This window comes from Zootoca vivipara, chromosome 12, assembly GCF_965207765.1.
Source record: "Zootoca vivipara chromosome 12, rZooViv2.hap1.1, whole genome shotgun sequence".
NCBI classification, from domain to species: domain Eukaryota; kingdom Metazoa; phylum Chordata; class Lepidosauria; order Squamata; family Lacertidae; genus Zootoca; species Zootoca vivipara.
Window position 1 is genome coordinate 15,932,709 of NC_142595.1, and position 27,266 is coordinate 15,959,974.

At 49.1% G+C, this 27,266-nt stretch overlaps 1 protein-coding gene across 1 annotated transcript; it reads right to left on the reverse strand.

Moving 5' to 3' along the window:
* Positions 1 to 4,187: 4,187 nt before the first annotated feature.
* SPIB (Spi-B transcription factor) lies at positions 4,188 to 26,430 on the reverse strand. Its single transcript, XM_035134685.3, has 6 exons — positions 26,251 to 26,430; positions 19,686 to 19,713; positions 19,181 to 19,268; positions 9,975 to 10,177; positions 7,235 to 7,382; positions 4,188 to 5,436 (listed from the first exon to the last, which is right to left on the reverse strand). Exons 1-6 carry the CDS (start codon positions 26,271 to 26,273, stop codon positions 5,138 to 5,140), a joined length of 789 nt encoding a protein of 262 aa, XP_034990576.2. The 5' UTR covers positions 26,274 to 26,430; the 3' UTR covers positions 4,188 to 5,137.
* Positions 26,431 to 27,266: the final 836 nt, after the last annotated feature.

The following is a 27,266-nucleotide window of genomic DNA, read 5'->3' on the forward strand; positions in this document are numbered from 1 at the left end:
CCTCACTTCCACTGTGTATTCATAAGGGATTTGATTCAGATTGTATCTTACTGGCCCAGTGGTTTTTCCTACTTTCTTCAGTTTAAGCTGGAATTTTGCTGTAAGAAGCTGATGATCTGAGTTACAGTCAGCTCCAGGTCTTGTTTTTGCTGACTGTATAGAGCTTCTCCATCTTTGGCTGCAGAGAATATAATCAATCTGATTTCGATGCTGCCCATTTGGTGATATCCATGTGTAGAGTCGTCTCTTGTGTTGTTGGAAGAGAGTGTTTGTGATGACCAGCTTGTTCTCTTGACAGAACTCTATTAGCCTTTGCCCTGCTTCATTTTGAACTCCAAGGCCAAACTTGCCAGTTGTTCCTTTTATCTCTTGATTCCCTACTTTAGCATTCCAATCCCCTGTAATGAGAAGAACATCCTTCTTTGGTGTCATTTCTAGAAGGTGTTGTAGGTCTTCATAGAATTGGTCAATTTCACTTTCTTCAGCACCGGTAGTTGGTGCATAAACTTGGATTACTGTGATGTTAAAAGGTCTGCCTTGGATTCGTATCGAGATCATTCTGTCATTTTTGAGATTGCATCCCATTACAGCTTTTGCCACTCTTTTGTTGACTATGAGGGCCACTCCATTTCTTCTACAGGATTCTTGCCCACAGTAGTAGATATGATAGTCACCCGAACTGAATTCACCCATTCCCTTCCATTTTAGTTCACTGATGCCCAGGATGTCGATATTTATTCTTGTCATCTCAGTTTTGACCACATCCAGCTTACCTCTATTCATGGTTCTTACATTCCAGGTTCCTATGCAATATTTTTCTTTACAGCATCGGACTTTCCTTTCGCTTCCAGGCATATCCGCAACTGAGCGTCCTTTCGGCTTTGGCCCAGCCGCTTCATCAGCTCTGAATCTACTTGTACTTGTCCTCCGCTCTTCCTCAGTAGCATGTTGGACGCCTTCCGACCTGAGGGAACATATACAAAAACATAATATAACATTAAACATTTAAAAATCTTCCCTATACAGGGCTGGCTTCAGGTGTCTTCTAAAGGTTGCATAGTTACTTATCTCCTTGGCTCGGGGGGTCGCAAAACTCCATATACTCCAACACTTGTGGGTTTCCCATAGGCATCTGGTTGGCCACTGTGAGAACAGGATGCTGGGCCAGATGAGCTATTAACCTGATCCAGCAAAGTTCTTATTTATGAATAAAATCTTATTTATTATAAAATGAAAAATAAATTTCTCCCCCTCTCTCTACTCCCAGCCATAGGCTCAGACCCTCCGAGTGGACTTATTTTCCAGGAACAGCCCCAGATTTACAGAAGCCATCCCAGCATCATGGGCTACTGCCATGAAGTCTTGCAATGATAATAACAATAACAACAACAATAATAATTTATATGCCACCAGCCACTCTGGGCGGCTTGCAACAATTTATAAAAAAAACAACAGTAGTAAAACACCAAACACTGAAAACCTGCCTAAACAGGACTGCCTTCAGATGTCTTCTAAAAGTCAGATAGTTGTTTATTTCTCTGATATCTGATGGGAGGGCGTTCCACATGGCGGGCGCCACTACCAAGAAGGCCCTGTGCCTCGTTCTCTGTACTTTCACTTCTCGCAGTGAGGGAACCACCAAAAAGGCCCTCAGAGCTGGACCTCAGTATCTGGGCTGAATTATGGGATGGAGGTATGCAGGGCCGGAGCCCTGTATAACGGCACTCATACCCATCCCCTTCTCTGCCCGAGTTCCCACAAATGCCACAGCCAGCCGAGAAAAGACAGTTTGGGGCAAGACAGGTCCATGGAGTGACTCGGTAGAAGGCAGCTTCGTTCGCAGCCCAGCTCATCTCCTTCACCTGCATGAACAGCGACACCAGGTAAGCCTTACAATTGCGACAGGCCAGGCCAAGAATGTAACACCATTACAGAGAAGGGCCTGTCTGTTTCAACAGAGGCCAGGAATAGCCGGCATTCTCACTCGCACTGCCAAATTATGGGACAGGGATTTGAAACTTCCTCTTGGAGAAGATAAATGTATCGAAGGGTAGATGGTGGAAGCAGGGAAGGAGGGAGGGAGTGGAGCAGAACAGCCATGTTTGCCCACTCCCATTCCCTGCCAGGATCCTGTCAGATCGCCATAGAAAGAAGGGATTCTGGTTGTGGAAATATCCTTCTTGGTAGATTTTTTGGAATCCAGACTTCTGCGAGGGATTGTCTCAGGTTAGGATTTAGTGCCCCCGTGTGGCCACAGGAGAGCATCTTGCTGGGAAGCCATGAGTAAGCACATGCAAAACCAAAGGCCAGTTTCTTGAACGTATAGCAGAAGAATCAAGTGGTAAGAAGTTTCCTAGGTTACTGGTGTATATGCTCCAGCTGTCCCTATTTACCAGGCATGGACCCTCCTTTCTAGCAGCTATCCCTGATTTACAGCTGATTTTACCCACTTTACAGAAGACAATAATCCTCTTTTGGAAGGGCTCGCCGATTCAAGTCTGCTTTGAACCAGAAGCAGAGTTAGAACCTAGAGAACAGGCCAACTTGCCTAGTCTGTTCTCTGCCACAATAACAACGTGGATTGTATTCCTGTTTAACCGATGCCCATCATGTCTATGTTTGCATCTATCGGTATCAATTAGCATATGCAAATTAGTGTTCTCTTCTCTCTTTTGGGGGCGATGCCTTCACAGAGCCCTCTTTTCCATTGGGTTTACTGGCGCATTGTGCCAGGGCGCTGGCCTCTCGGGGCGCTCCAGCGAATGTGGGAACTGCACGGCTTTGCCGGCGGCCTCCCCATTCCCTCCTGCACGCCCACCAGCTGTGCGCCGTCAACCATATGGCTGGCGTGCGTGCAGCTTGCCTCCCAAGCCTCCACGGGAGGAGAGCGATCCCCGCAGAGGCTTAGGATGGAAGCTGCGCCCCGCCAACTATACGGCTGGTGGGTGTGCAGCTTCCTTCCCAAGTCCCTGGAGGAGGAGGACGATCCCCGCAGAGGCTTGGGAAAAGGTCGACAACTCTGAGAAGGGGGGGATGGGGCGCCGGAGGGATCTTTGCACCACAGCGCCAGATATGCTTAAGACGGCCCTGTGCCTTCATTTTATAAACCGCTGCTCCTATTTTGCCTTTTTGGAAAGACTGCCAAAGTCTTCCTTCCTCTGCACGCCAGATAAATCTCTGCCTCGTCCCTGCATATGCACTATATGTATAAAGCTTATGGCTTCACTCAAAGAATTGTGGGAACTGTCGTTTGCCCCTCACAAAGCTACAATTTCCAGCACCCTTAACATTCTAAAGTTCCCATAATTATTTTTTTTGGGGGGTGGGGGTGGGATGTGTGTATGGTGTGTACGCAACGTAAGAGTAGTTCAACTTTTTCAGCCATTGCCGTTGCAATGCCTCCAGGGAGCTGTGTGACCTGAGTGAGTGCAGTCACACACACACACACATACCCCAACATGCACATGCACACATGCTATGGTTCCCCTCCAAGCTCATCCTCAGCTGATTTGTACAAATCTGTAGCATGAGGGGGGGGATTCTTCCCCCACTGCAGTGCTAGCCTGGTCCAAGAAGTTCTTCTCCATTCAGCCCAGCATCATAGAGAGAAGGGAAAAGTGCTTTTATCTCTGCTTTTCAGAGCAATCTGAAAAGCAGAGAGGACGATATTTCCTCCTCGCTATGGCAATGTGTTGGGAGGGAAACAGTAAATTTCTCTGCCCAACCCGCTGTGTAGATGCTAATTCTCAGAATATCTCACAGGGGACAGCGGCAAAAGCTCGTGGTCTTGCAAGGATGCCAAGAGGTCTTTGCACAATTTGCTCTGGAGCACTGAAAGCATATCTAAAGACAAGTTAATCCATAAGAATATTTTTGTAGTCTCGCTCTGCAAAAAGATCTGGAGTTAGATGTAAGCCGGGATGGAGTGCAATGTTTTAAAAAGAGAGTCCCCAAAATAGAATCCGTAACATGCAATGGTCTAGTCTTGAGCTACTAAGCATCTCATTCAAGGCTCGCCTCTGCCATGAGTGTATGAACCAATTCCTAGGGGCCGAGGAGGTCCCTTCACCCCCCACCCTGTATAAAATATTTGAGGGAGCTCACCCCTCCAAAGTTGATGGACACTGCAATTCACAGCCTCCCACTCCCCATCGCTGCAGAACAAGGTTTTAACGACCCCCTCCAAATTAGCCAAACCCCTTAAAAATTTATTTGCAAATTTTACAGTTTATACAGAAGAGATCCATTTTAAAAAATAACAATCAGATTTCGTACAAAAACAAAGAAACCCTTCAGGAGATTGAAATCCAACCAAACCCGCAGACCTTATAGCATTAAATAAACATCTTGCCTACATATACATATATATACACACAGAGACAGAACTTCTGGACAATAATTTTTGGTTCTTCTGCCCCCACCTAAGCAAAACAATATGCCGCTTCTAGAAATCCCAGCACCTTGCATAAATACTCACAAAAGCTCCTTCTGTTTTAAAACGACCAGTTTTAAACTGCTAGCCAGGGTGGACAGAGAGTGGCCTCAGTGACACCCCTCTGACCAAACTTTGGCCCCAGCTCAGCAGAGCAAATCCTTCAACCCACACAGAGTTCCACCACCCACCTGGTTCCTATTTCACAGCGTAGTCCCCCCCCCCTTCACCATAAGGTAACCACATGGACCCCTTTGCTCCCCCCGTACTGTGATTCATCTCCCCACACACCCTTTTTTCCGTACTCCACCAAGGAAGAACATGGACCAGGCCCTGCTGAAAGAGCCCTTCCTCCCAATCAACCCAGGCAAAGGCAATAGCCTCCTAAGAATCCCAGAATGCTTTGCTCCACCTCACCCTACCATGACAGTCCAAGCAGCCCGATTCCCACTAAAGTGCATATCCTCCACCCCTCTGGTGGGGGATCTTGGTGCCTTCATAGCTGGCCTCCCTGACTGCAACCTACTGGAGCCCATCCCACCCTCATTTGGGTCTTCACAACTTTTCCCACCCAGCCTAGATTCTTTCGTGCAGTTTGGTTGAAGGCACCAGAAAGGGGTTGGTCTGGAGAAGGCAGAGAATGGAGGTCCAGTCATCATTAATGGCCCCAGCCCCATATTCTTGCAGCGGGTGGATGGGTGGAGTTTAGGAGGTAGCCGACTGCGCCACCAGAGTTGTCCCAAACTGGTAGGTGAGCTTCTTCTTGACCTTGCGAATTTCGCCTGTCTTGCTGTAGTTGCGTAGCGCCCGAGCCATTTTCTGGTAGGTCATCTTCTTGCGGTTGCCCTTCTGCTGTCCCCAGCGATGCGCCAGGAGCTCCTTGTGCTTTGAGGAGAACTGGAAGATCCCGGCGTCGCGGTGCACCCACCACACACATTCCTTCATGTCGCCGCGCTCAAGGAGCTCCAGCAGGAACTGGTAGAGGCGCAACTTCCGTCGGGAGCCTGCGGAGGGCGACAGACAAACAAAAATCGTGAGCGCAATGCTCTCCATGCCTAAAAACTGGCGTTCAGTGGAGATTAAGAAAATACCCATCATGCCTATTGAGGATACCGGAAGGAGCGTCTCCAACCCCATCATTCAGCCCGGACACTGAGGTCCAGCTCCGAGGGCCTTCTGGCGGTTCCCTCACTGTGAGAAGTGAGGTTATAGGGAACCAGGCAGAGGGCCTTTTGGGTAGTGGCACCCGCCCTGTGGAATGCCCTCCAATCAGATGTCAAGGAGATGAATAGCTATAGAACCCTTAGAAGACATTTGAAGCCAGCCCTGTATAGGGAATTTTTTTAATGTTTATGGTTTTGTTATGTTTTTATATGGTATGTAAAGGTAAAAAGGCGACTATGGGTTTGCAGCGCTCATCTCGCTTTCAGGCCGAGGGAGCCGCGTTTATCCACAGACAGCTTTCCAGGTCATGTGGCCAGCAGGACTAAACCGCTTCTGGCACAACAGAACACCATGAGGGTAACCAGAGCACACAGAAACACCATTTACTTTCCCGCCGCAGCGGTACCTATTTATCTACTTGCACAGGCGTGCTTTCAAACTGCTAGGTTGGCAGGAGCTGGGACAGAGCAACAGGAGCTCAACCCGTTGCGGGGATTCGAACCGCCAACAGTTTTTCTAAAATTGGCTAACACAAAATGCAATAATTGCTTGTGCTCTGAAATGGAAGCCGCTGAGGAACAATGTTTCATTTGCCCAAGCATACCTTGTAAATTATTTTCAACCCTTCCCCAACCGTTCCCCTTGTGTCTCCTGTGTTATGCATTAAGCTTGGGGGGGGGTAGGGCTGCTGTTTCCCCACCTCTTAACCCACTCCATCCTCTGACAGCCACCAACTGGGACGGCAGGAGCTGGGACACAGCAACAGGAGCTCACCCCGTCGCGGGGATTCGAACCGCTGACCTTCTGATCGGCAAGCCCAAGAGGCTCGGTGGTTTAGACCACAGCGCCACCCGTGTCCCTTTTTTGGTATGGTAAACACAGTGTTGGCTCCAGGGTTTTGGGGGGTGCTCAGACAAGGCACCCTCTATGGGCCCACTTTAGCTGGGAGATTGGAGACTGCAAACGCAAGGACTCTTTTCAGGCGAAACACCAGCCTTCTTGGCAATACCCTATAAGTTGTGGCTTTTGGGGGGGCAGGGGTCAACGCACAATCCCTGGGCAGCAGCACCCGCTCAACTTCACTCAACATACATGTTGAGGTTTTTTCACTGTGTGAGTACGTGCATCTGGTCACATAGCAATTAAGAGCTGGCAACATGCCCAGAAGAGTGTTTCAGCAAACTCCAGGCTGGATAATTTGCCTAGTGATAGAGCCTTAGCAACAGCTTGGTGATTGGTGCAGTAACCCTATTAGACTAAGGGTGAATTTGTGGGGTTTTGTGAAGAGTTGGTGGTGTGTTCCTGATGTGGTTATTGTTTTGTAGAGAGATAGAGAGAAGTACTGATCTATGTACTGTTTGTTGTTTTGTTCTTGTAAATAAAGCTGTAAATAGTTACACAATACTAGTTGCAGTGAGTTCCTGTGTTCTTGCAACTTGCCTTCATTTTGCAACCAAGAAGTTTCCTCTGTGCCTGCGCTACTCTGCTGAGTTCAACTGGTATAGTTGGCATTTACGCCAGGTTCAGCCTTGCCGGTCTTTAACAATACAGTGAGTATTTCTGCATGTGTGTGCAGAAACATACACACAAGGTGCATGGTGTTGCTGGGTGCTAAAAGCATGGGATGGAGGCACCCACCTGAATCAAAACCAGGCGAGAGATTCTCATCCAAGTCGCTGTCCGAGGACACCTCCAGGTTCCGACTCTCCCCGTGGAATTCCTCTTCTTCCGACGAGGGGCTAGGCACTTCCCTGGGAAGAGGGTACTGCTCGTAGGGGAGGTAGATCTGTAGATGTCCATGGGATGGAGGGGTAAAAAACAACAACATACCAGTCGTTAGCCAAAGAGGAATGTCCTTGCCCAGGAAGTGAGGACCAAACTACATGTTACACAGGAAGGCCAGGGTGGGATTCCCCTACTGTTCTCATTCATTCATTCATTCATTTAATATCTATAGCCGTGTTTCCCAACCTTTGGTCTCCAGCTGTTCTCGGACTACAATTCCCATCATCCCTGGCCACTAGTCTTGCTAGCTAGGGATGATGGGAGTTGTAGTCCAAAAACAGCAGGGGACCCAAGGTTGGGAAACCCTGGAAGTACCCTTCACCCAAAGACCACAGAGTGGTTTACAATATAAAAACACAAAAATACACAACACAGTAACAATCAAAAATACCTCCCTCCCCCACCTGAGCCTTTGGGTGATACAGGAGGGGAAGAAAAAGGGGTTGTTTTTTTCTTCCCCATACAAGACTCCTGATCTAGGCCGGCCGGAGCCCTGACTGAGTCCTCTCATTAGGGACCAGGAACATTTTGTTGAGTGTTAGGACCAAAAATGACACATTAGGCAGGAAAACCGTGATAGGATCTTCTTGGTGCTTCGTTTACTTTTTGACAAACAGTAGCGGGGGGGGGGGGGGAGAGCGGGAATGGGAGATAGGGTGATTAAGGAGGATAACGCTATCAGTTGCTGCTAGCCACGATGGCTAGGCTCTGTCTCGACAGAGATGCTTCTGAATACCAGTTCCTGGTATTCTCAGGAGGGCTGGATGTTTATTGAACTTGGGTCCTGCATCTCAGTTTACCGCAAGCATCTGACAGGCCACTGGGAGAACAGGATACTAGACTATAACTATTGGCCTGATCTAGAATGTTCTTCTTGACTGTTCTGATGAGAGGGCCTACCAATTTGATCAGAGCGCTGGTGCCTGGGGGGAGAGAGTAGTTAATCTTTTCCCTCAGATGCAATTTTCCTCTTATCAAAACCACCCCCACTCCGTGGCTACAGCTTTGGATTACAGCTACAGAACCCAGATAAGGCCAAACAGATAACCCCCTTTTCTGTTTCAAATTAATCTGGGGCCTTGTCTACACACCAGTACATTTAAAGCGTGCCTATACTGCTTTAAACAGCCTTTTATAGCACCCTCATACCACTTTAACAGCCATGGAGAATCCTGGGAACTGTTGTTTGCTAGAGGTGCTGATCTCAATCACAATCTCCAGAAACAAGAGCAAACTACAGTTCCCAGGATTCTCCATAGCTGTTAAAGCGGTATGGTAAAGGTAAAGGGACCCCTGACCATTAGGTCCAGTCGTGACTGACTCTGGGGTTGCAGCGCTCATCTCGCGTTATTGGCCGAGGGAGCCGGCGTACATCTTCCAGGTCAGGTGGCCAGCATGACTAAGCCGCTTCTGGCGAACCAGAGCAGCACACGGAAACGGCGTTTACCTTCCCGTTTGGAGCGGTACCTATTTTATCTACTTGCACTTTGACGTGCTTTCGAACTGCTAGGTTGGCAGGAGCTGGGACCGAGCAACGGGAGCTCACCCCATCGCTGGGCAACAGATCAATATACTGTATCGTCCCAAGCTGGTTTGGAAGTCCATATCGTGCTATCGGTTTCATAATTTTTGATGTGGCAAGGTATTGTGAATCGTGGTGTGTGTGCGCGCACTATGCAAAAAATCATAATGTGAGGAAAACTGTGAAGCTGGCCAATGCTTCCTCTCGATTTCTACAGCCTCTGTTAACTCCCGTCTGCTTAGCTCTCGCCTGCCTAATGCAGGGGACAGCGAATCGCAAGAGCAGGCGCCATCAAAAAATCACGACACCGGAAAAACCGCGAAGCCAGCCAGTGCCTCTACATAGCTCCATCCTTATTTCAGACATTGTGATATATTAGTATATCATGATGTTTAGCTGGTGATATATCACGATGTTGAAAACTAGATAATGCCCGGCCCTAGTCTGGGTGTGACCAAGAACTCATTGGCACCCTGTTTATGTACGCTACAACAGCTGCAAAGAAGCTGCTTGCCCAGAGCTGGAAAGGCGATAAGATACCTACTAGGGCGGACCGGCTGATGAAATTACCGGACTGTGCAGAGATGGCAAGATTAACTGGGGAAATCAGAACTCAGGAGGATCAAAACTTCAACAGAGAACGGGATAAATATAGATTGCATTTGAAGGACCACTGTAAACACTTGAACTCTTCAGGTTTTAAATAACTCTTGCAATGATACATAGACTTTTGATACAACGGAGGGTTGTAAATTAGATGGGCTTATAAGTTGAAAAAGTTACTTAAAGAACCCACGGAGGGGAGGAGGATTCGGAAGAATCTTTGTAAAGATTTAATATTTGCAAGAACATTATCTGCGTGAATGAATTTGTAAAATCAAATAAAAACTTTAAAATAAAATTTAAAAAAGAACTCATTGGCACCCAGCAGTACTTTGTCTTACCCACCAAGCTCCATTCCCAGATCTAAGAACCCAGGTCTCCTGGCTTTCCATTCCCCAAACCCGTAGACCCTTCCCAGGTCCTGGCTCTCTCTTGCCCTGCCCCAAATGGACTAGGCGCCGCCTTCACCTGGGTGTTGTAGTCTTCCTTGGGCGCAAGGCACATGTTCTGAGTGGGTACCAATCCCTCCTGGCTGTAGACAGAATCCATGGAGAGCTGCGGGTAAGAACTATGCAGGTAGGAGACTTGGACATTCTGCAGCTGGGCCAGCTGCCCCACCTCATAGCCTTCATAGCCAGGCTCCTGCATCTCCAGCCAGTTCATGCAAGACTCTGAAAAGCAAGGTTATGATGTCAGAGAGGAGACCCAAGAGAACAAGCCAATCAAGTCAGGAGCAGGGAACCTTTCATAGCCCAGGGGCCACATTCCTAGGGCTCAGCAAGCTTTCTGGGGCTGCAAGCTAGTGGTGGGCAAATGCCAGCATCAAATGTGGGTAGGGCAATGGGTGTAAACGTTGTACAGTAGGCTGGTTTACATGGACGCAAGTAAGCACTCCTCTAACCCAGGCAAGCAAGAGATATTATCAGAGGACCTATTCCAGCCAGGCCTCTGGAATACAGTGTCCAATTCTGGGCACCACAATTTAGGAATGATGTTGACAAGCTGGAACGTGTGCAGAGGAGGGCAACTAAGACGATCAAGGGTCAAGAAGCCAAGCCTTATGAGGAACGGTTGAAGGAGCTGGGCATGTTTAGCCTGCAAGAAAGGAGACACAATAGCCATCGCCAAATATCTCGAAAGCTGTCATGTGGAAGATGGAGCAAGTATTGTTTTCTCCTGCTCCGGAGGGCAGGACTTTCCTTTCATTTATTTTCATTTATTGAATTTATATACTGCCCTATACCTGGACTTTCTTTTCCAAGGGCTTCAAGTTACTAGAAAGGTGATTCCGACGAAACTTCAAGAGGAACTTTCAGACAGTAAGAGCTGTTTGGCAGCGGAACGGTCTCCCTCAGGAGGTTGTGGGCTCTCCATTCTTGGAGGTTTTTAAAGCAGACGATGGATGGGGCCATCTGCCATGGATGCTTTAGCTAAGATTCCTGCATTGCTGGGGGTTGGACTAGATGACCCTTGGGGTCCCTTTCCAACTCTACAGTTCTATGATTTTACTCAAGGAGGGTGTGAAGCAGGGTGAGTGGGCAGTGCCCCATCTGTTCTACTGGACCAGTCTCTGCCCTTCAAAAGGTTGCCTTGGTAGCTTTCCCTCCTCCTATCTCCCCTTCTCTGCTTTGTGAATCCTGGAGCCCTTCCTCCCAAGATCCACTTGGATCTCTTGGGTATAAGAGCAGGAGGGTTGAGGGTTGTGTTACTCAGCTCAGGCTACGAAGGCTTTTTTCTGTGTGCAAATGCCTGAAGCCATCGATTTTGCATAGGGAGCAGCAGGTACATACAGAACCGGCTGCATGCCCAAAATCTCTCCTCTCCCCATTAGAGGGCACAGTTTTTGAAACCAGACCCTATTTCCAAAGAGTGGACTCAGTTTTCTGAACGTGAATTCTTTTCCAATCAAAATGCCATACGGAAGAAAAAGATATTAGAAGGCTTAGAAGAGCCCCAGGGTTTGTAGAATACATTTGGGGCTGTATTACCGTAAAGAAATAGGAGATCAGAGAAGGAAAGGCAAGGAGTAGAAGCCAAAGCCTTGGGAGAAGACGTACCTTGTCAGGATAGAATTGCTCTGTTAGCCGTGATGAATCATTTACTTAAAATACTTATGTCTCACTTTATATAGCCCAAACAGGCTCTGAAAAGCGGCATTACAAAACAAAACAAAGAGTCTCGAAATAAAATTGCACTAAAGACGGATGTGACAGCTATACTTCAAGGTTGGCAGGAAGAAAACCCACCAACCATTGCTGAGTTGTCTGAAGATCTTATTCCCCCTTTCTGCAGTTGAATGTATAACTTATCATTGTCAGTCTACATTGGATATCTATTTGGACACACACACATTTTCATTGCAGGATGGATTATTCTCAATGTGAGCCGATGCAGTTTCATAGAATCACAGAACAGTAGAGTTGGAAGGGACCCCGAGGATCATCTAGTCCAACCCCCTGCAATGCAGGAATAGGCAGCTGTTCTTTCTGGGTTATACCAGCAATAAAAAATAGGGGAGGAGAAGACAGAAATGAGATGGAGCCAGGATTTTGCAGGCAGCATTTCTGTCATTGCAGAAAGCAGCTTCCCGCCGAAATCCTCTTCTGAGGTAAGGGAGTGGGGGCTGAATTAAGAGAATGACAGAAGGCAAATAAAAGAGAGATAAACAAGGAGCCGAAGAGCGAAGGGTTTGAAAAAACAAAACAAAAAGGAAGAGTAGCAGATTAAACCCGGATCAGATAAGAGAACGGAAGCCTTAGAAAATGGTGAGAAGGTTGAGCAGAAAATAGTAGCATGTAAAACTGGGAAATAATATTTATTTATTATTACAGCTATATTCCACCTTTCCTCCAAGGAGCTCAAGGTGGCTGGCTCAAAGTCACCCAGCAGGCTTCATTGCTGAGTGGAAATTCGAACCCGGATCTCCCAGGTCCAAGTCCAGCACTCTAGCCGCTACTGTTAAAAAAAAGGACAATCAACCAGTGCCACCGCAGAAGAACGGGACAAGAAGAATGGAATTCAGCAATCGGCAAGATTTGGGAACGGCAAGTTACTTTTTGCCTTTTCCTCAAGGACCACCTCTCCGCATATGAAGTGACCTGAACCCAGCAATCATGATTGGAGGCCTGTCTTCGTGCGCCTCCTCTGCGAGAGGTCTGGAAGGTGGCAACCCGAGAACGGGGCCTTTTCCGCATTGGCTCCCTATTTGTGAAATGCTCTCCCCAACGAGGCTCTCCTGGCATCTTCATTACGTATCTTTAGGCACCAGTGGAATACATTTCTCTATAACCAGACCTTTGACTGATGAAACATTCCACGGCCTTTTAAATGTTATTGTGGTGGGTTGGTGGTTATCGGTTCGTTTTTGTTTGTTTGTGTTCTCATTTTGTACTTTTATGTTGTGATCTTTGGATGAAGGGCGATCTAGACATTTAATTATCCTATATAATAATGTCCATGTTGTCCCTGCGTCCAGATGTCCCGTGTGTCCCTGGGTCACTGCGCATGTGCCCCAGGGATACAGGGATTGGACAGCAGAGACTGCGCGCGCGCACTCTCACCCCACTCTGCCTCCTCCAACCGCCGCTCCCGCCGGGGTGGAGGCCGGCGAAGGCCTCCTCACAACCCTCCCTGGCCGTGAGGAGCGGCGGTTGGAGGAGGCGGGGGGGGAGAGTGCGCGCGTCCTTCCTGTCGGCGGCTGGGGGAGAGGAAGGAAGGAGGAGAAAGCGCCGCTTTCTCCTCCTCCGTTCCTGTCCCCCTGCCGCCGACAGCAAGGACGGGTCCCAGGGTTCGGAGAAGCGCTGCGCAAGCGCTTCTCCGAACCCTGGGATGTCTGCTTCCTGTCGGCGGCTGCGGGAGAGGAACGGAGAAGGAGAAAGCAGCGCTTTCTCCTCCTCCGTTCCTGTCCCCCTGCCGCCGACAGCAAGGACGGGTCCCAGGGTTCGGAGAAGCGCTGCGCAAGCGCTTCTCCGAACCCTGGGATGTCTGCTTCCTGTCGGCGGCTGCGGGAGAGGAACGGAGAAGGAGAAAGCAGCGCTTTCTCCTCCTCCGTTCCTGTCCCCCTGCCGCCGACAGCAAGGACGGGTCCCAGGGTTCGGAGAAGCGCTGCGCAAGCGCTTCTCCGAACCCTGGGATGTCTGCTTCCTGTCGGCGGCTGCGGGAGAGGAACGGAGAAGGAGAAAGCAGCGCTTTCTCCTCCGTTCCTGTCCCCCTGCCGCCGACAGCAAGGACGGGTCCCAGGGTTCGGAGAAGCGCTGCGCAAGCGCTTCTCCGAACCCTGGGATATCTGCTTCCTGTCGGCGGCTGCGGGAGAGGAACGGAGAAGGAAAAAGCAGCGCTTTCTCCTCCTCCGTTCCTGTCCCCCTGCCGCCGACAGCAAGGACAGGTCCCAGGGTTCGGAGAAGCGCTGCGCAAGCGCTTCTCCGAACCCCAGGATTCTAGCGCCCGTTATTGAACGGGCTGAAAACCACTAGTCCTATATAATAATGTCCATGTTGTCCCTGCGTCCAGTTGTCCCGTGTGTCCCTGGGTCACTGCGCATGTCCCCCAGGCACACAGGGATTGGACAGCAGAGACTGCGCGCGCGCGCACGCACACGCACGCTCTCCCCCCCCCTCTGCCAACCGCCGCTCGCCCTCCCCTCTCGCATTGCCACCCGGCTCAGGTCTTGAGCGGTTGGCGTGCTGCTGACAGCACAAAAGCCGCTCCTGCTGGGGACTCGAGAGTCACCCCCTCCCGGCTCAGCAGCTGTTTTTCTGCCGTCAGAGCCTCTGATACTAAATCTCCCCTGCGGAGGCACAAAGTCCTTCTCCGGGGTGGGAGGTGGGGGTGAGGCGCTCAGCACAGCTCTGGGGCAAGAGGATGTGACCCACAGCCCTCTGGCATATCTTGGGCTCTGCTGCTTTTGCCTAGAGGGGGGCCGTGAGTCTGTGGGCTACCCTGCTTGGGCTACCAAAGGAACGTTGCCTCGCTCGCTTTTTTTCAAACCTACGCGAACTTCCCCCGCCCCGTCCTTCTTTCTTCCTCCCCCTCCCCTTTTCAGCGATCCTCTTTTCCTCTCTGCCCCGCCCCCCTGCACTCCGGTGTCTGATTAAACGAGAAGGAAGTTTGAGAGTGGAGGCTGCGAAGCTCTCCCTTTAAGAGGCAGCCTGCAACCACGAATTGTTGAAATTGCCATTGCAGGCTGCCTCTTAAAGGGAGAGCTTCTCTCCCACACTTCCTTCTCATTTAATCAGACACCGGAGCACGGGTGAGCGAGGCAAGGGAGGGGACGTTTGAGGAAACCCACCCGATCACTTCTTGGAGTGATTTAAAGCCACAGCGTCCCCTGGTAAAAGGCTGAGATTTCTTCACCAGCCCTGTTTACTACACCAGCCTTTCGCCTTCTTCCCCCAGTGTCCTGCCAGGTTGGCCCCAGATCCTGTTATAGCACTTAGGTCTTTTATTGGGCAGATGATGAGACAACTTTATAAAGACAGGAAAAGGCTGGATCTTCCTGAAACTTTTTCTTTCTTTCTTCTGCTGCCGTCTGTACAGCAGGAGGAGGCAGGCGCCCTGAACCATGTGGTACTTAAGGTAATAATAATAAAAAGACACTCATCCCCCCCCCGGCCAATATTTCATATTGTGTCTTCCGGGGGAGGGTCCCACACGAGATATCTGCGCTTTTGGGCTTAGTCACAGGTGCATCGGTGATAGCAGCACTCCCGGGCGAGGGCAGGGCGCCGACTCTCTTCTCCTAGAACGTGAGAATTGGTGTTTTCTAGGCAGTGCCATCTGAAGTATTCTTATTCTTCCCCTGTGCACCATCAGTTCACTAAAGCATGAGACTCATTAATCTCAGGGAGTCAAGGATTTGAGCCCCACGTTGGCCAAAAAGAATCCTGCATTGCAGGGGGTTGGACTAGATGACCCTGGGAGTCCCTCCCAGCTCTATGATTCTATCCATGTATTCTGAATTAAGTGATCAGGCATTGCTAATGTAATCGTCTAACTGCGGTCACTGAACCCTCCTGTCTAAACTGTTCTAAGGCTGCACCTCCGCTGCCCTTAGTACACAAGTTAAACATTATGTCTTATCATTAAAAGCATTTCTTTCTTTCTAGAGAGAGAGGGAAAGCCGCAGCCCCGCTGCTCCTCTCACATATCTTCTAGCGCCCGTTATTGAACGGGCTGAAAACCACTAGTCATTAATAATATCACATTTCCGGAGCAGGGGCCGGCGGGATGCAGCGGGGTGGGATGGAGAACTGTCATTTGTACGTTTTGCAGTAGCTTGAACAGAAAAGGGAAGGTTGGGGGGAAGGAAGGATTGAACGCGAGCCCCCCAGCATGAGAGAAAAGGAGAGCAAGGAAGAACTATTTCCTGGACAAATGAAGCTTAAGATAACGAGAGGGCATCCAGTCAGAAATGGTAGTGAGATTAGAAAAGGAAGGGGTAGAGCTGCAGGCCATCAGCATAAAACAAGTACACTGTGGGCGTATTTGCCCCTTAAGGCGGGCAAGACTAAAGGAAGTCCTAGGGCATGGCCGGGAGGCACAGGATGAGGCCAAATTGCCTGAAGCTAAAGCAAGTCCAAGCCTGGTCAGCGCCTGGAGCAGAGACTAAGTTGTGTGTTAACTTTGAATCCCGTAACAGAAGAAAGGCAGAGTAAATAAATAAATAAAAAATCCAGAGAAAACCACAGAGACACATTCTGGAGCGGTTTGATCGCTTCAGTCCACTCTCTGCTTTTGGAAAAGATCTTGCAAGTTCGCTCCCTGTATGCGACAGTTGCATATTCCTGCATCGCAGGGAGTCGGACACCCAACGGTCCAGTTCTGCGCTGCCATATATTTATTCCTCTGACTGCATTTATACGCCTCGCCTTCCCATCCAAGGAGCTCGAGCCAGGGTAAATAGTTCTCCCTCCCACCTGGCGCAACCCCAACAACAACCCTGCGAGGCAGTGACTGGCTCATGGGCATCCAGTGAGCAGGGCCGTCTTAACCATAGGCGCTAGGGGTGCGGGGCACCTGGGTGTTGGGCTCTCAGGGCCGCCAGGCCAAGACTCCAGGGCCCGAGAGTTGAGTCTGGGGAAGAGCCCACCTGTCGGTCGGAGCGCTGCAGCGGGCTCTTCTGCAGGCGGCTCTGTGCCGCAAGTTTGGGGGCAACCGAGCCAGCGAGATGCTGAGGCGGCTGGCCGGCTCCGCCCTCCTGCGCGCCTGGGACCGAGCAACCGGGGGGGGGGCGCCGGGGGGATCTTTGAACCCCGGCGCCACATATGCTTAAGACAGCCCTGCCAGTGAGCTCCGTGACCGAGTGGGGATTTGAGCTGTGGCCTCCCCAGGCCCTAGTCCTGGCACTCTTCAGAACCCGACGCACCGTCTCACTTATGCAGAGGCCAGGGGTGGGTTGGTGCGTGGAGGGTGTTGCTTGAAAGGCAGAAGGGTTCAGCCAGAACGCTGAGATCCAGCTCCGAGGGCCTTCTGCCAGTTCCCTCCCTGCGAGAAGTTGAGGTTACAGGGAACCAGGCGGGGGGCCTTCTCGGTCGTGGCGCCCACCTTGTGGAACGCCCTCTCATCAGATGTCGAGGAGATGGCCTTTAGAAGACATCTGAAGGCGCCCATGTATGGGGAAGTTTTTAATGCTTAATGTTTTATTATGTTTTGCATGTGCTGGAAGCGTGGCTGTTGCAACAAATAATAAAATTATTATTATTATTATTACGCACTGCTGAGCAGGAGTGGGAAGGCCCATAAAACTAACCAGGTTGTGAGCTTCTTGGGTGAAAGGCAGAATAAAAAACCAAACAAATAACACATACTGATAAGCTGGCAGATCCACACACCAGCTCTGCCTTCCCGCCACCCAACGCACAAAACTACACTGCAGATGTGGCAGGAAGCAGAGGTTCGGTGGGTGGTCGGTTGCTGGATTATAATAATTTTATTATGTATACCCTGCCCATCTGGCTGGGTTGCATGTTAAGGATACACCAGAGTAGATTGGGCAACTTGGTGCCAGAGATCAAAAGTGGCAGGCCAGCCCCAGATTGGATTATCATGATCTTCAGGCAACTTCCAGCCTCCCCGAGACTACAAAGCCCAAAAGCAGTATCTTTCTTTCTCTCTCTCTCTCTCTCTCTCTCTCTCTCTCTCTCTCTCTCTCTGCAAATAATACAGAGCGCCTATCTGTGGCAGGCTCCCACCAAGGCCTGTAATAGATGCAAGCACATCCCAGAAATCAGATGGCAGCCGCCGATTAAATGCAGATTGCGCAAGCGAGCAGGGCAGGCGGGGAGGGGGGAGGAAGAGAGAGAGACTTGTCTGTTCTAAACAGGAAAGCCATGCATGAATCCTCTCCAGGCCGTCTTAACGGCTAGGCAAAAGAGGGTCACATGCAAATCGGCGAGTGAGAGAACAAGAACTTACATTTGTTCATTCAGTATGTAGAGGAAGGGTAGCCAGCGTGGTGCCCTCACAATGTTGGGACTCCCTATTTCCATCAACACCCCCACCCCAGCCAACATGGTCAATGATCAGGGATGAGGGCTACCCCAATATATAATATGCCTCCTACAATTAGTTTGCATGCGGCTGTGTGCACATCCATGAAGGCGCAGGCTAATTCTGTGTCCAGGGCGGCTGTCTACCAGCTCCATCTGGTACACAGGCTGAGACCCTACCTGCCCGCAGGCTGTCTCGCCAGAGTGGTGCATGCTCTGGTTATCTCCTGCTTGGACTACTGCAATGCACTCTATGTGGGGCTACCTTTGAAGGTGACCCGGAAACTACAACTAATCCAGAATGTGGCAGCTAGACTAGTGACTGGGAGTGGCCGCCGAGACCACATAACACCGGTCTTGAAAGATCTACATTGGCTCCCAGTACGTTTCCAAGCACAATTCAAAGTGTTGGTGCTGACCTTTAAAGCCCTAAATGGCCTCGGTCCTGTATACCGGTACCTGAAGGACCATCTCCACCCACATCGTTCAGCCCGGACACTGAGGTCCAGCGCCGAGGGCCTTCTGACGGTTCCCTCACTGCGAGAAGCAAAGCTACAGGGAACCAGGCAGAGGGCCTTCTCGGTAGTGGCACCCGCCCTGTGGAACGCCTTCCCATCAGAGGTCAGAGAGATAAACAACTACCTGACATTTAGAAAATACCTAAAGGCAGCCCTGTTTAGGGAAGTTTTTAATCTGTGATATTTTAATGTATTTTAATGTGTGTTGGAAGCCGCCCAGAGTGGCGGGGGGGGGGGCAGCCAGATGGGCGGGGTATAAATAATAAATTACTATTATATTATTATTATCGTACGTCTGGGAATTGTAGTTCTGTGAGAAGTAAACTACAGTTCTTCCCAGGATTCTTGAAGCCGGGGGCGTGGGCATCATGTGCTTTAAATGTATACTGTGTGTGCAGCCCTGGTCTCCTGGCTCCTGTAATAATAATAATAATAATAATAATAATAATAATAATAATAATAATGGCTTTTTTCAGCCAGAGCTCAGCTCCAGCACCTCTCAGGTACGAGAACAAGGGAGAAGTTCATGGTGAGCTCCAGCACCTCCTTTTCTAGAAAAATAACACTGATGATAATAATAATAATAATTTATTACTTATACCCCACCCAACTGCTCGAGTTGCCCCAGCCATTCTGAGCAGCCCATCCCCAGCACTAGGACATGCCTTACCTGGGGAGCTATCGGGGTCTCCAAGGCAGGAAGGAAAGGTGGGTTCTTGTTTGCAAGAGTCCAGGTCATAGATGCAGCCACTGGGAAACTGGGAAGATGACAGACAGGCCTGTGAGCAACATTAAAACCCCTTCACTCCACACCCTCAAATGCAACAAGGACCTAGGAAGACTCCCAGCCTCTAAACCCACCCCGGTCTGCTAGACTGACTTTCTTCCACTAAGAAAAGAAAAGGAAAGCCTGTGGTTAAGAGCACATGCGAATGGCTACAGGTTCAACCCCCCAGTAACTCTGGGTAGGACTGGGAGTGCCCCCTGTTTGGAACCCTGGAAAGCTGCTGCCAGCCAGTGTAGGCCATATGAGCTAGATGAGCCAATGGTCCGACTCAGTGCAAGGCCGTTTCTTACGTTTCCATCTTGGCTTCTGAGCCAACAAAATCCCACTTTGAAATCCTCTTCTCTCATTCAGACCAGTAAAATGCAAGTATTCTGGGCCACATACTTACCATATAGCCATACTGGGACCCCTCGAACCTGCCAAGATAGAAGGGAAATTGGTTAGAAAGATTTTATCATCATCAACATCGTCATCATTATTAACAAACACGTTTACAGCACCATCCTAGCTAGTTAGTTAGTTAGTTAATTTATTGTTACGGTTCTTGACCAGCACAGAGCACCATCCTATATATGATTATTCAGAAGTTAATCCCCCTGTGTCCAATGCGTTGTCTCCCAAGCAAGACTTAATTAATCCAATCTACCAACAGAAACTGATGATCAAGATTTGAATGACAGCCCTAGTCGCTACTAAACTAGCAATTAAACAAATTAAAGTTTGCTGTTCTGCCAGTTACTTACTATCTGAGTGCCACTTCTTCCTTGCAAAGAGATTTATTATATTTATCGGGTTTGAATCTTTCATCCCGCAGAGAAGAGGAAAGAAACAAGGAAGCATTGTTCCCATTTTACAGATGGAGGCAGGTATATTGAGGTTTGTAGCACAGGGGCTGCTTGGTCAAATTGCACTGCACATTATTTTTCTTGACAATGCATAAGGGATGTGTTCCCAATAATTCATACAGCCTCAAAAAGAGGGCACCTACGCAGTAAAGCTCAGAAACCTGGAAGGGGAAAAAAGCTTGTACTGTATACCAGGTGCGGGGAAACCTCCAAATGTTGCGGAACTACAACTCCCATCAGCAAGGAAGGTCAATGGCCAGGGATGATGGGAGTTGTAGTTTAGCAAGCGCTCCCCAGATATGGTATATAGCAGCGTTTCTCAACCGCTGTTCCATGGCACACTAGTGTGCCGCGAGACGCTGGCTGGTGTGCCGCGACGTGCGGCGACGAGAAGGGCGATTTGCATTGTCACGTGCCTGGCAGCCGCCAATAGATAGCACTGACCCGCCGGAAAGGAAGCCAGCCGGGTCACGACGCGGGGCGAGCGCAGCTCTCAACAGCCACCACCACGGGAGGGTGGTTTTAGACAAACTTAAAGAAGCTGGCTGGATGAGCTCAACCTGAAACTTGCTGAGCAAAGGATTGTGCTGGCAGAGAAATCAGCGGCTTGTGAAGCCTTATTACAGGAGATTGCAACCAACACAGCAATTGGCAAGTGTTTCTTACAGTCATAATTATATAGTCAATATAGGGCGGCACAGAGTTAAATTTTTTAACTTTTTTAATGGTGGTGTGCCTCGTGATTTTTTTCATGGAACAAGTGTGCCTTGGCCCAAAAAAGGTTGAGAAACACTGGTATATAGACCTAACCTGTCACCCAAAATTGAGACTCAGGTCAGAGCAGGGAACTGGGTATGCATGTGTGAATCATAAACGCTCCTGTCCTGCCTGGGGCTGATGAACTATACAGGTTTTCCATCCCTGCAACTGACAATGTTGAGTGCCTGAAATGTTAACTGAGCCAAAACAAATTCCCTTCTTTGTTTTCCAAGTGAGACATTTGAGCATCTAGGACAGGGGTGGCCAGCTCCCAAGAGACTGCGATCTACTCACAGAGTTAAAAACTGGCAGTGATCTACCCTTTTTTGGGGTTCAGGTCAAAGTTGTTGACCTTTTTTCAGGGGAGCCAGTGATCTACCAGTTGGACGTGTGCCTGGTCTAGAAGATAGAAAACTGAGGCTTCACAGCAGACGTGGATCTCTCCCGTGGCCAAATGCACTGCCTTGGTCACTGGAAATTTCTCTTTGGCATGTCCTGTTTTGTTCAGGAGCCACGCCTGAAATCATTGTGGAAACCAGGTGTGTGTGTGTGTGTGTGTGTGTGTGTGTGTGAAAATACTGATATTTCCTGGAATACATCTGAAAGCACAACACTTGTGTGGATCCAAGTCTCAGAGCCCAAAGGTAAAAGCCTCAACAGTTCCCATTAAATCATACCTATATTTTCAGTTTGTGCAGCAGCCTAAATGTTGGCCTCGGGCCCAGTTTCAAACCCCTGATTGCGAAACCCCAAAAAATATTGTTACCTGCCCCAGGAATATGGTGGGCTTCTCTGGCTTAATGATAACTCATAAAGGTAAAGGTCCAGTCGTGTCCGACTCTGGGGTTGTGGCGCTCATCTCGCTCTATAGGCCTAGGGAGCCGGCGTTTGTCTGCAGACAGCTTCCGGGTCATGTGGCCAGCATGACAAAGCTGCTTCTGGCGAACCAGAGCAGCGCACGGAAACGCCGTTTACCCTCCCTATTTATCTACTTGCACTTTGATGTGCTTTTGAACTGCTAGGTGGGCAGGAGCTGGGACCAAGCAACGGGAGCTCACCCCATTGCAGGGAATCGAACCGCCGACCTTCTGATCAGCAAGCCCTAGACTCTGTGGTTTAACCCACAGCGCCACCTGGGTCCTATAATTCATATCCTGTGCCAAGTACCCAGAAAGCCTCATATCCTCTTCCCTACACTGCAGTAGGGACAGAGATCCTGACACACGCTATGCATTTTTATAGTTGTGTGTGTTAAGCCCAAGTCAGATGCATCTAGAAGGGCAGCCTTGAACAAGTCACCCTCTCTTAGCCTCAGTTTCCAGCATAAATCTGCAAAATGGGCGTAGTAAGTGACCTGCCTCGTTGGGCAACTTTAAGAGGATTTGTCACAAAGCGATTTTGGGAGCCCTGAAAGTACTAGAGAAACAAAAAAAACGACAAGTGATAAAAGTCAGGCCTCTTCAAAATGTATCTGATGGGAAATAGAGATACACAGCAAGAGAGGGAGGGGACTTTAGAAAAAGATTAAAAAGGGAAACAGATAGGGAGGGGAGGACAGATAAAGGGAGAGCACAGTCAAGAGCTTAAACTGGCAAATACAGTGAAGGCAAGACTTACTTTCATGCAGCACACATTTAAAGTGCCCCCTCACCCCCCCCCCAAAAAAAAGAATCCTAGGAATTTTTGTTTTCACCACATAAGAAATTTGCACATCTCTGAATTGTGTGGTGCTGTTCTCCAAACATATAGCCTCCAACATTTCTCTGATGAAAATAGGAACGTCCCATTCCATAATGATAATTTTACTTATTTATACCCCACACGTCTGACTGGGTTGCCCCAGCCACTCTGGGCAGCTTCCAGCAGAAATACAGTGATGCCTCGGTTTAAGTACACAGTTGGTTCCGGAAGTCTGTACTTAACCTGAGGCGTACTTAACCTGAAGCAAACTTTCCCATTGAAACAATGGAAAGTGGATTAATCCGTTCCAGACGGGTCCGCAGAGTACTCAACCTGAAGCGTACTTAACCCAAGGTATGAGTGTAATTGGTTCCGGAAGTCTGTACTTAACCTGAAGCGTACTTAACCTGAAGCGAACTTTCCCATTGAAAGTAATGGAAAGTGGATTAATCCCTTCCAGACGGGTCCGCGGAATACTTAAAACTGAAAATACGGTACTCAAACCGAGGCGTACTTAAACCGAGGTATGACTGTATATGTTGTTTTTCAGGGACAGTCCCAGATTTGCAGAAGCCGTCCCGGTTTCTGATTTGATCCCGGGCATGTCCCGCTTTTCCTTGGGACTGTCCCCATTTTCATCAGATAGATGTTGGACGGTGTGGAGTTAGGCAACCACCGAGCCAAGGAGATAACTTGACAACTTTTGGAATACATCTGAAGGCAGCCCTGTAGAGGGAAGTTTTTAAAATGTTGTGTTGTGTGTGTGTGTGTGTGTGTGTGTGTGTACACACACACACATAATAAAACATTTTAAAAACTTCCCTCTGCAGGGCTGCCTTCAGATGTATTCCAAAAGTTGTCAAGTTACAGGTAGGTAGCCGTGTTGGTCCGAGTTGAAACAAAATAAAAAAATTCCTTCAGTAGCACCTTAAAGACCAACTAAGTTTTTATCTCTTTGGTTCAAAGGCACAAGAGCATATTCCCCTCCCGTATTGCCTAGCAACTGCTATTCAGAAGCATTATAGACATCCTGGCCTTATCTTCCATGAAGGGTGTTCAGGTGTTGAAGCTCTGTGAGGGGCAAATTTATGTCCTGGAAAGGCAGCTCATTGTTATTTATTTGTACTATTTTTTCCCCTACTTCCAGAGAAAAGGTGGTTGTTGTTTTTTTCTGCCTCAGGTGGCAAAATAGCTCGGCTGGCCTTTATGCACCTTGAATCACAGAGCGTGGGTGGGTGGAGACCATTTCCTGTTCTACCTCAAGCTGCGAAATGTCTTGGGCCAGCGCTGGAGAAAGTGGTGGCGGAGATGTCAGCGGAAATGGGGTATTATTGGTTATGGAGAAAGGGGACAGAGCGGTAGGATGAAATATACCAGATGGGGAAATCGGGGCAATGGGCGTAATTGCGTAATTCAATTGCTGCAGCAAGAGGAGACCCTAAACAAGAAATAAACAGGGTTTATTTGCGTACCTCAAGGGGCTCTCTAATGCAAAGGCATGCTGTGCCTCTGTTATTTCACAGGGTGCTTAAAACCAGATCGGTGTTTGGTGGCCCATAGGAAGGTGCTACCTTTATTCTGAGTGAGACCTGTTTGCTCCATTTAGATCAGTATTGTCTACACTGACTGGCAGCCACTTTCCAGGGTTTCAGGCAGGATTCGCTCCCGGCACTGGTGGGGATTGAACCCTGGGACCTTTGGCAGACCCCTGTTCCCTTTCCAGAGCTCCGGTTCCCAGCGAAGAACAACCGATTGTTAAACCACCCTGAAAATTGTAGGTCAAGGTCTCCTAACAACTCTGTGAACCCTTGACAAACTACAGTTCCCAGAATTCTCTAAGGGAAGCCATGGCTGTTTATAAAGGGGTCTCATCGCACTTTAAAACATACGGTGTCAATGTGGGCCTAAGTTGGCAGGTATTAAAACTGGCTCAATCAATGCTTAGGGCAGGAGGGCTGTGGATTACACTGTATACCCAACATTTGGGGTGGGAAAAGCTGGACAAAGAAGCTCCACACCCTCCCCTCATTCAAGGCGCCACCCCACCCCCCACCCCACAGTCACACTCTTGTGAGCCGAGGAAATATTCAAATCTACCTTTCCCCACCTCAGCATTTGCATAACAGGCAAGAGGAGGGGAAGGAAAGTGAGAGGAGAAAGTTGAGGATGGGGTGCACTTGGGGTGGGTGAGTGGGTGGGGGCGTTCAAAAGCACCCAGTATTAGATTGCAAATAAATTGGGGCGGAAAGGGGCTGCTAAATTTGGAGTAGGGTCACAGTATTTAAAGTGGCCAAGTCTCTGTGCCTTTTCGCTGTTGCAAAAAAAGGGGGGGGGGAATTTGGAATTCAGCAGCTGAAGTTTTGCCCAGCATAGAAATGCCATGGTGGGAAAAGTTATACAGTACAGTACAAGAGATTTTTTCTCCTTACAGCAGATCCTGCTTTGCAAAGGAGCCCCGTTTGAAAATGTTGGTGGCAACCTGCCTTAGAGACAAGCAGCAGCCCTAAATACTGGCGTTTCCAGGAACATTCCAGGCATAAGGCATGGATCCTGTCCACAAAGTGACCAAGGATAAAGCCCCCACAGCATAAAAAATTAACACACACTTCCCACTGCGTGTTCTTTCTCCTCCGGCCCCCTACTTTTCGCAACTGACATTAAATTAGAGAGCCCATGTGATGGGCTTAGGCAGGAGACGTCCTGGGTTCGTATCCCAAGATAGAGAATTATTAAATTGTTAAGAGGTGGAAGGGATCTCGAGGGTCCTCTAGTCCAACCCCCTGCAATGCAGGAATCTTTTGCCCAATGTGGGGTTCGAACTCAAGACCCTGAGATGAGCAGTCTCATGCTAACACTGACTGAGCTATCCCAACTATCCCATGAACCACACTGGGTGATCTTGGGCAAAAAGCTAACACTCAGCCTCGCCTTCCCCGCAAGGCTGTTGTGTGGAGAAGGAGAAAAAGCTTATGGACTTCCCTGAAGTCCTAGGTGGGCGTAATAATCATATGAAGTGATAAAAGCCTGACTGTCTTTATACAAAACTGCTCCCCCAGCCCAGAAACGCCAGAAATCCAAAATTCTGGCTCTAAAGCCTTTTTGTGGATTCACAACGTGTACGCTTGATGCAGTTAGTTTTCAGTTAGCTCTGTGCTGAGCTCCGTTCTCGGCTTTAACAAAATCGTTGTTCCTAGTCAGAGAATTCCCGGGTCCGAACAGGCACCCCGCTTCCCCTGGCCGATTTCCCTCCCGCAGAGAACCCAGGAGTTCGGGAACGCAGCCAGCTTGCCCCGACTTTACAGGAGTCCTCTGCTCCTCTCGGGCACCCCTCCCTCCTCCACCCCTTGTATGAGCTGCGGGGCAAAGACTTTTTGGTCCAACTTTGGCAGCCGGCAAGCAACCACCGACGGAGAAGCGAGCTGGGAGAAGAAAAGCAACTCCCAGACCCAGGGATCAAAAGTTTTAAAAATGAAACAAGCGCTTGCTTCAACGCCCCATCCCCAAATGCGGGAGGCGTAGGCAAATGGGTGCTTTGGGGGGAAAAACTCTGCACATGCTTGGGGACCACTTTAAAGAATTTTTAAAAAAAACCAGGGCAGATGATTCCATATATTTGTGTGTGCGCCCCCTTCTCCACAATCGAAAACACTTCGCCCCCGGTTCACTCACTGCGCGTAGTCTACGTCCAGCATCCTTAGTCCGCCACGATCGCCGTTCGGAGGCCACCGATCCTAAACTCTCCGTCTCCGTCTGCCGATTGCAACTTGGCGGGGGGTGGGAATTATATAGCATCTCGCGGGCGGCGGAGGGAGTGATCTCACAACCGCGAAATTCCCCCCCGATGGGCGTGGCCGGCCCGGGACTCTTACGCAATGTGAGGTTTCCAGCCCGGTGCGAGGAAAGGGGCGCGAACGAGGGAGGGGAGGAGGAAGAAAAGAAAAGAAAAGAAAAGAAAAGAGAGAGAGAGCGGCTGGGCTGGCAGCGAATAGGGCACGTGCTTCCCCCTGCGCGCTCCTTGCCCAGCAAAAGATTACGAAGCACATTAGTGCATTTTTTCGCTACCCATTAAAAAAAAAACACGTGTCCGCGCGCCCAGGGATTTGCTGACCATTGATGTTTTTAGAGACTAACCTGACGGTTGTACTTTCTACGTGTTGCATTTCGTGTTTTATTGGATTTTTAAGCCACTCTTGGTATAACTTTATACTGATGTTGAAAACTGTGTGGCTACTTTTTGTGTGTGTAAGGTTTTTATTTATTTAATTTTATAATTTATTCTAAAACAGAGAGAACCATTATAAGAATAGAGTAAAAAGGGGGGAACCCCCCAAAACTTATAGTGTGTTGAAATAACAAAGAGCAAGTAATGGGAGTTATCAAGTATTGTTCCTGATTGGTCCAGATCAGGGGTCCCCAAACTAAGGCCCGGGGGTGCGGCCCAATCGCCTTCTGAATCCGGCCCGCGGACGGTTCAGGAATCAGCATGTTTTTACATGAGTAGAATGTGTCATTTTATTTAAAATGCATCTCTGGGTTATTTGTGGGGCCTGCCTGGTGTTTTTACATGAGTAGAATGTGTCCTTTTATTTAAAATGCATCTCTGGGTTATTTGTGGGGCATAGGAATTCATTCATATATTTTTAAAAAATATAGTCCGGCCCCCCACAAGGTCTGAGGGACAGTGG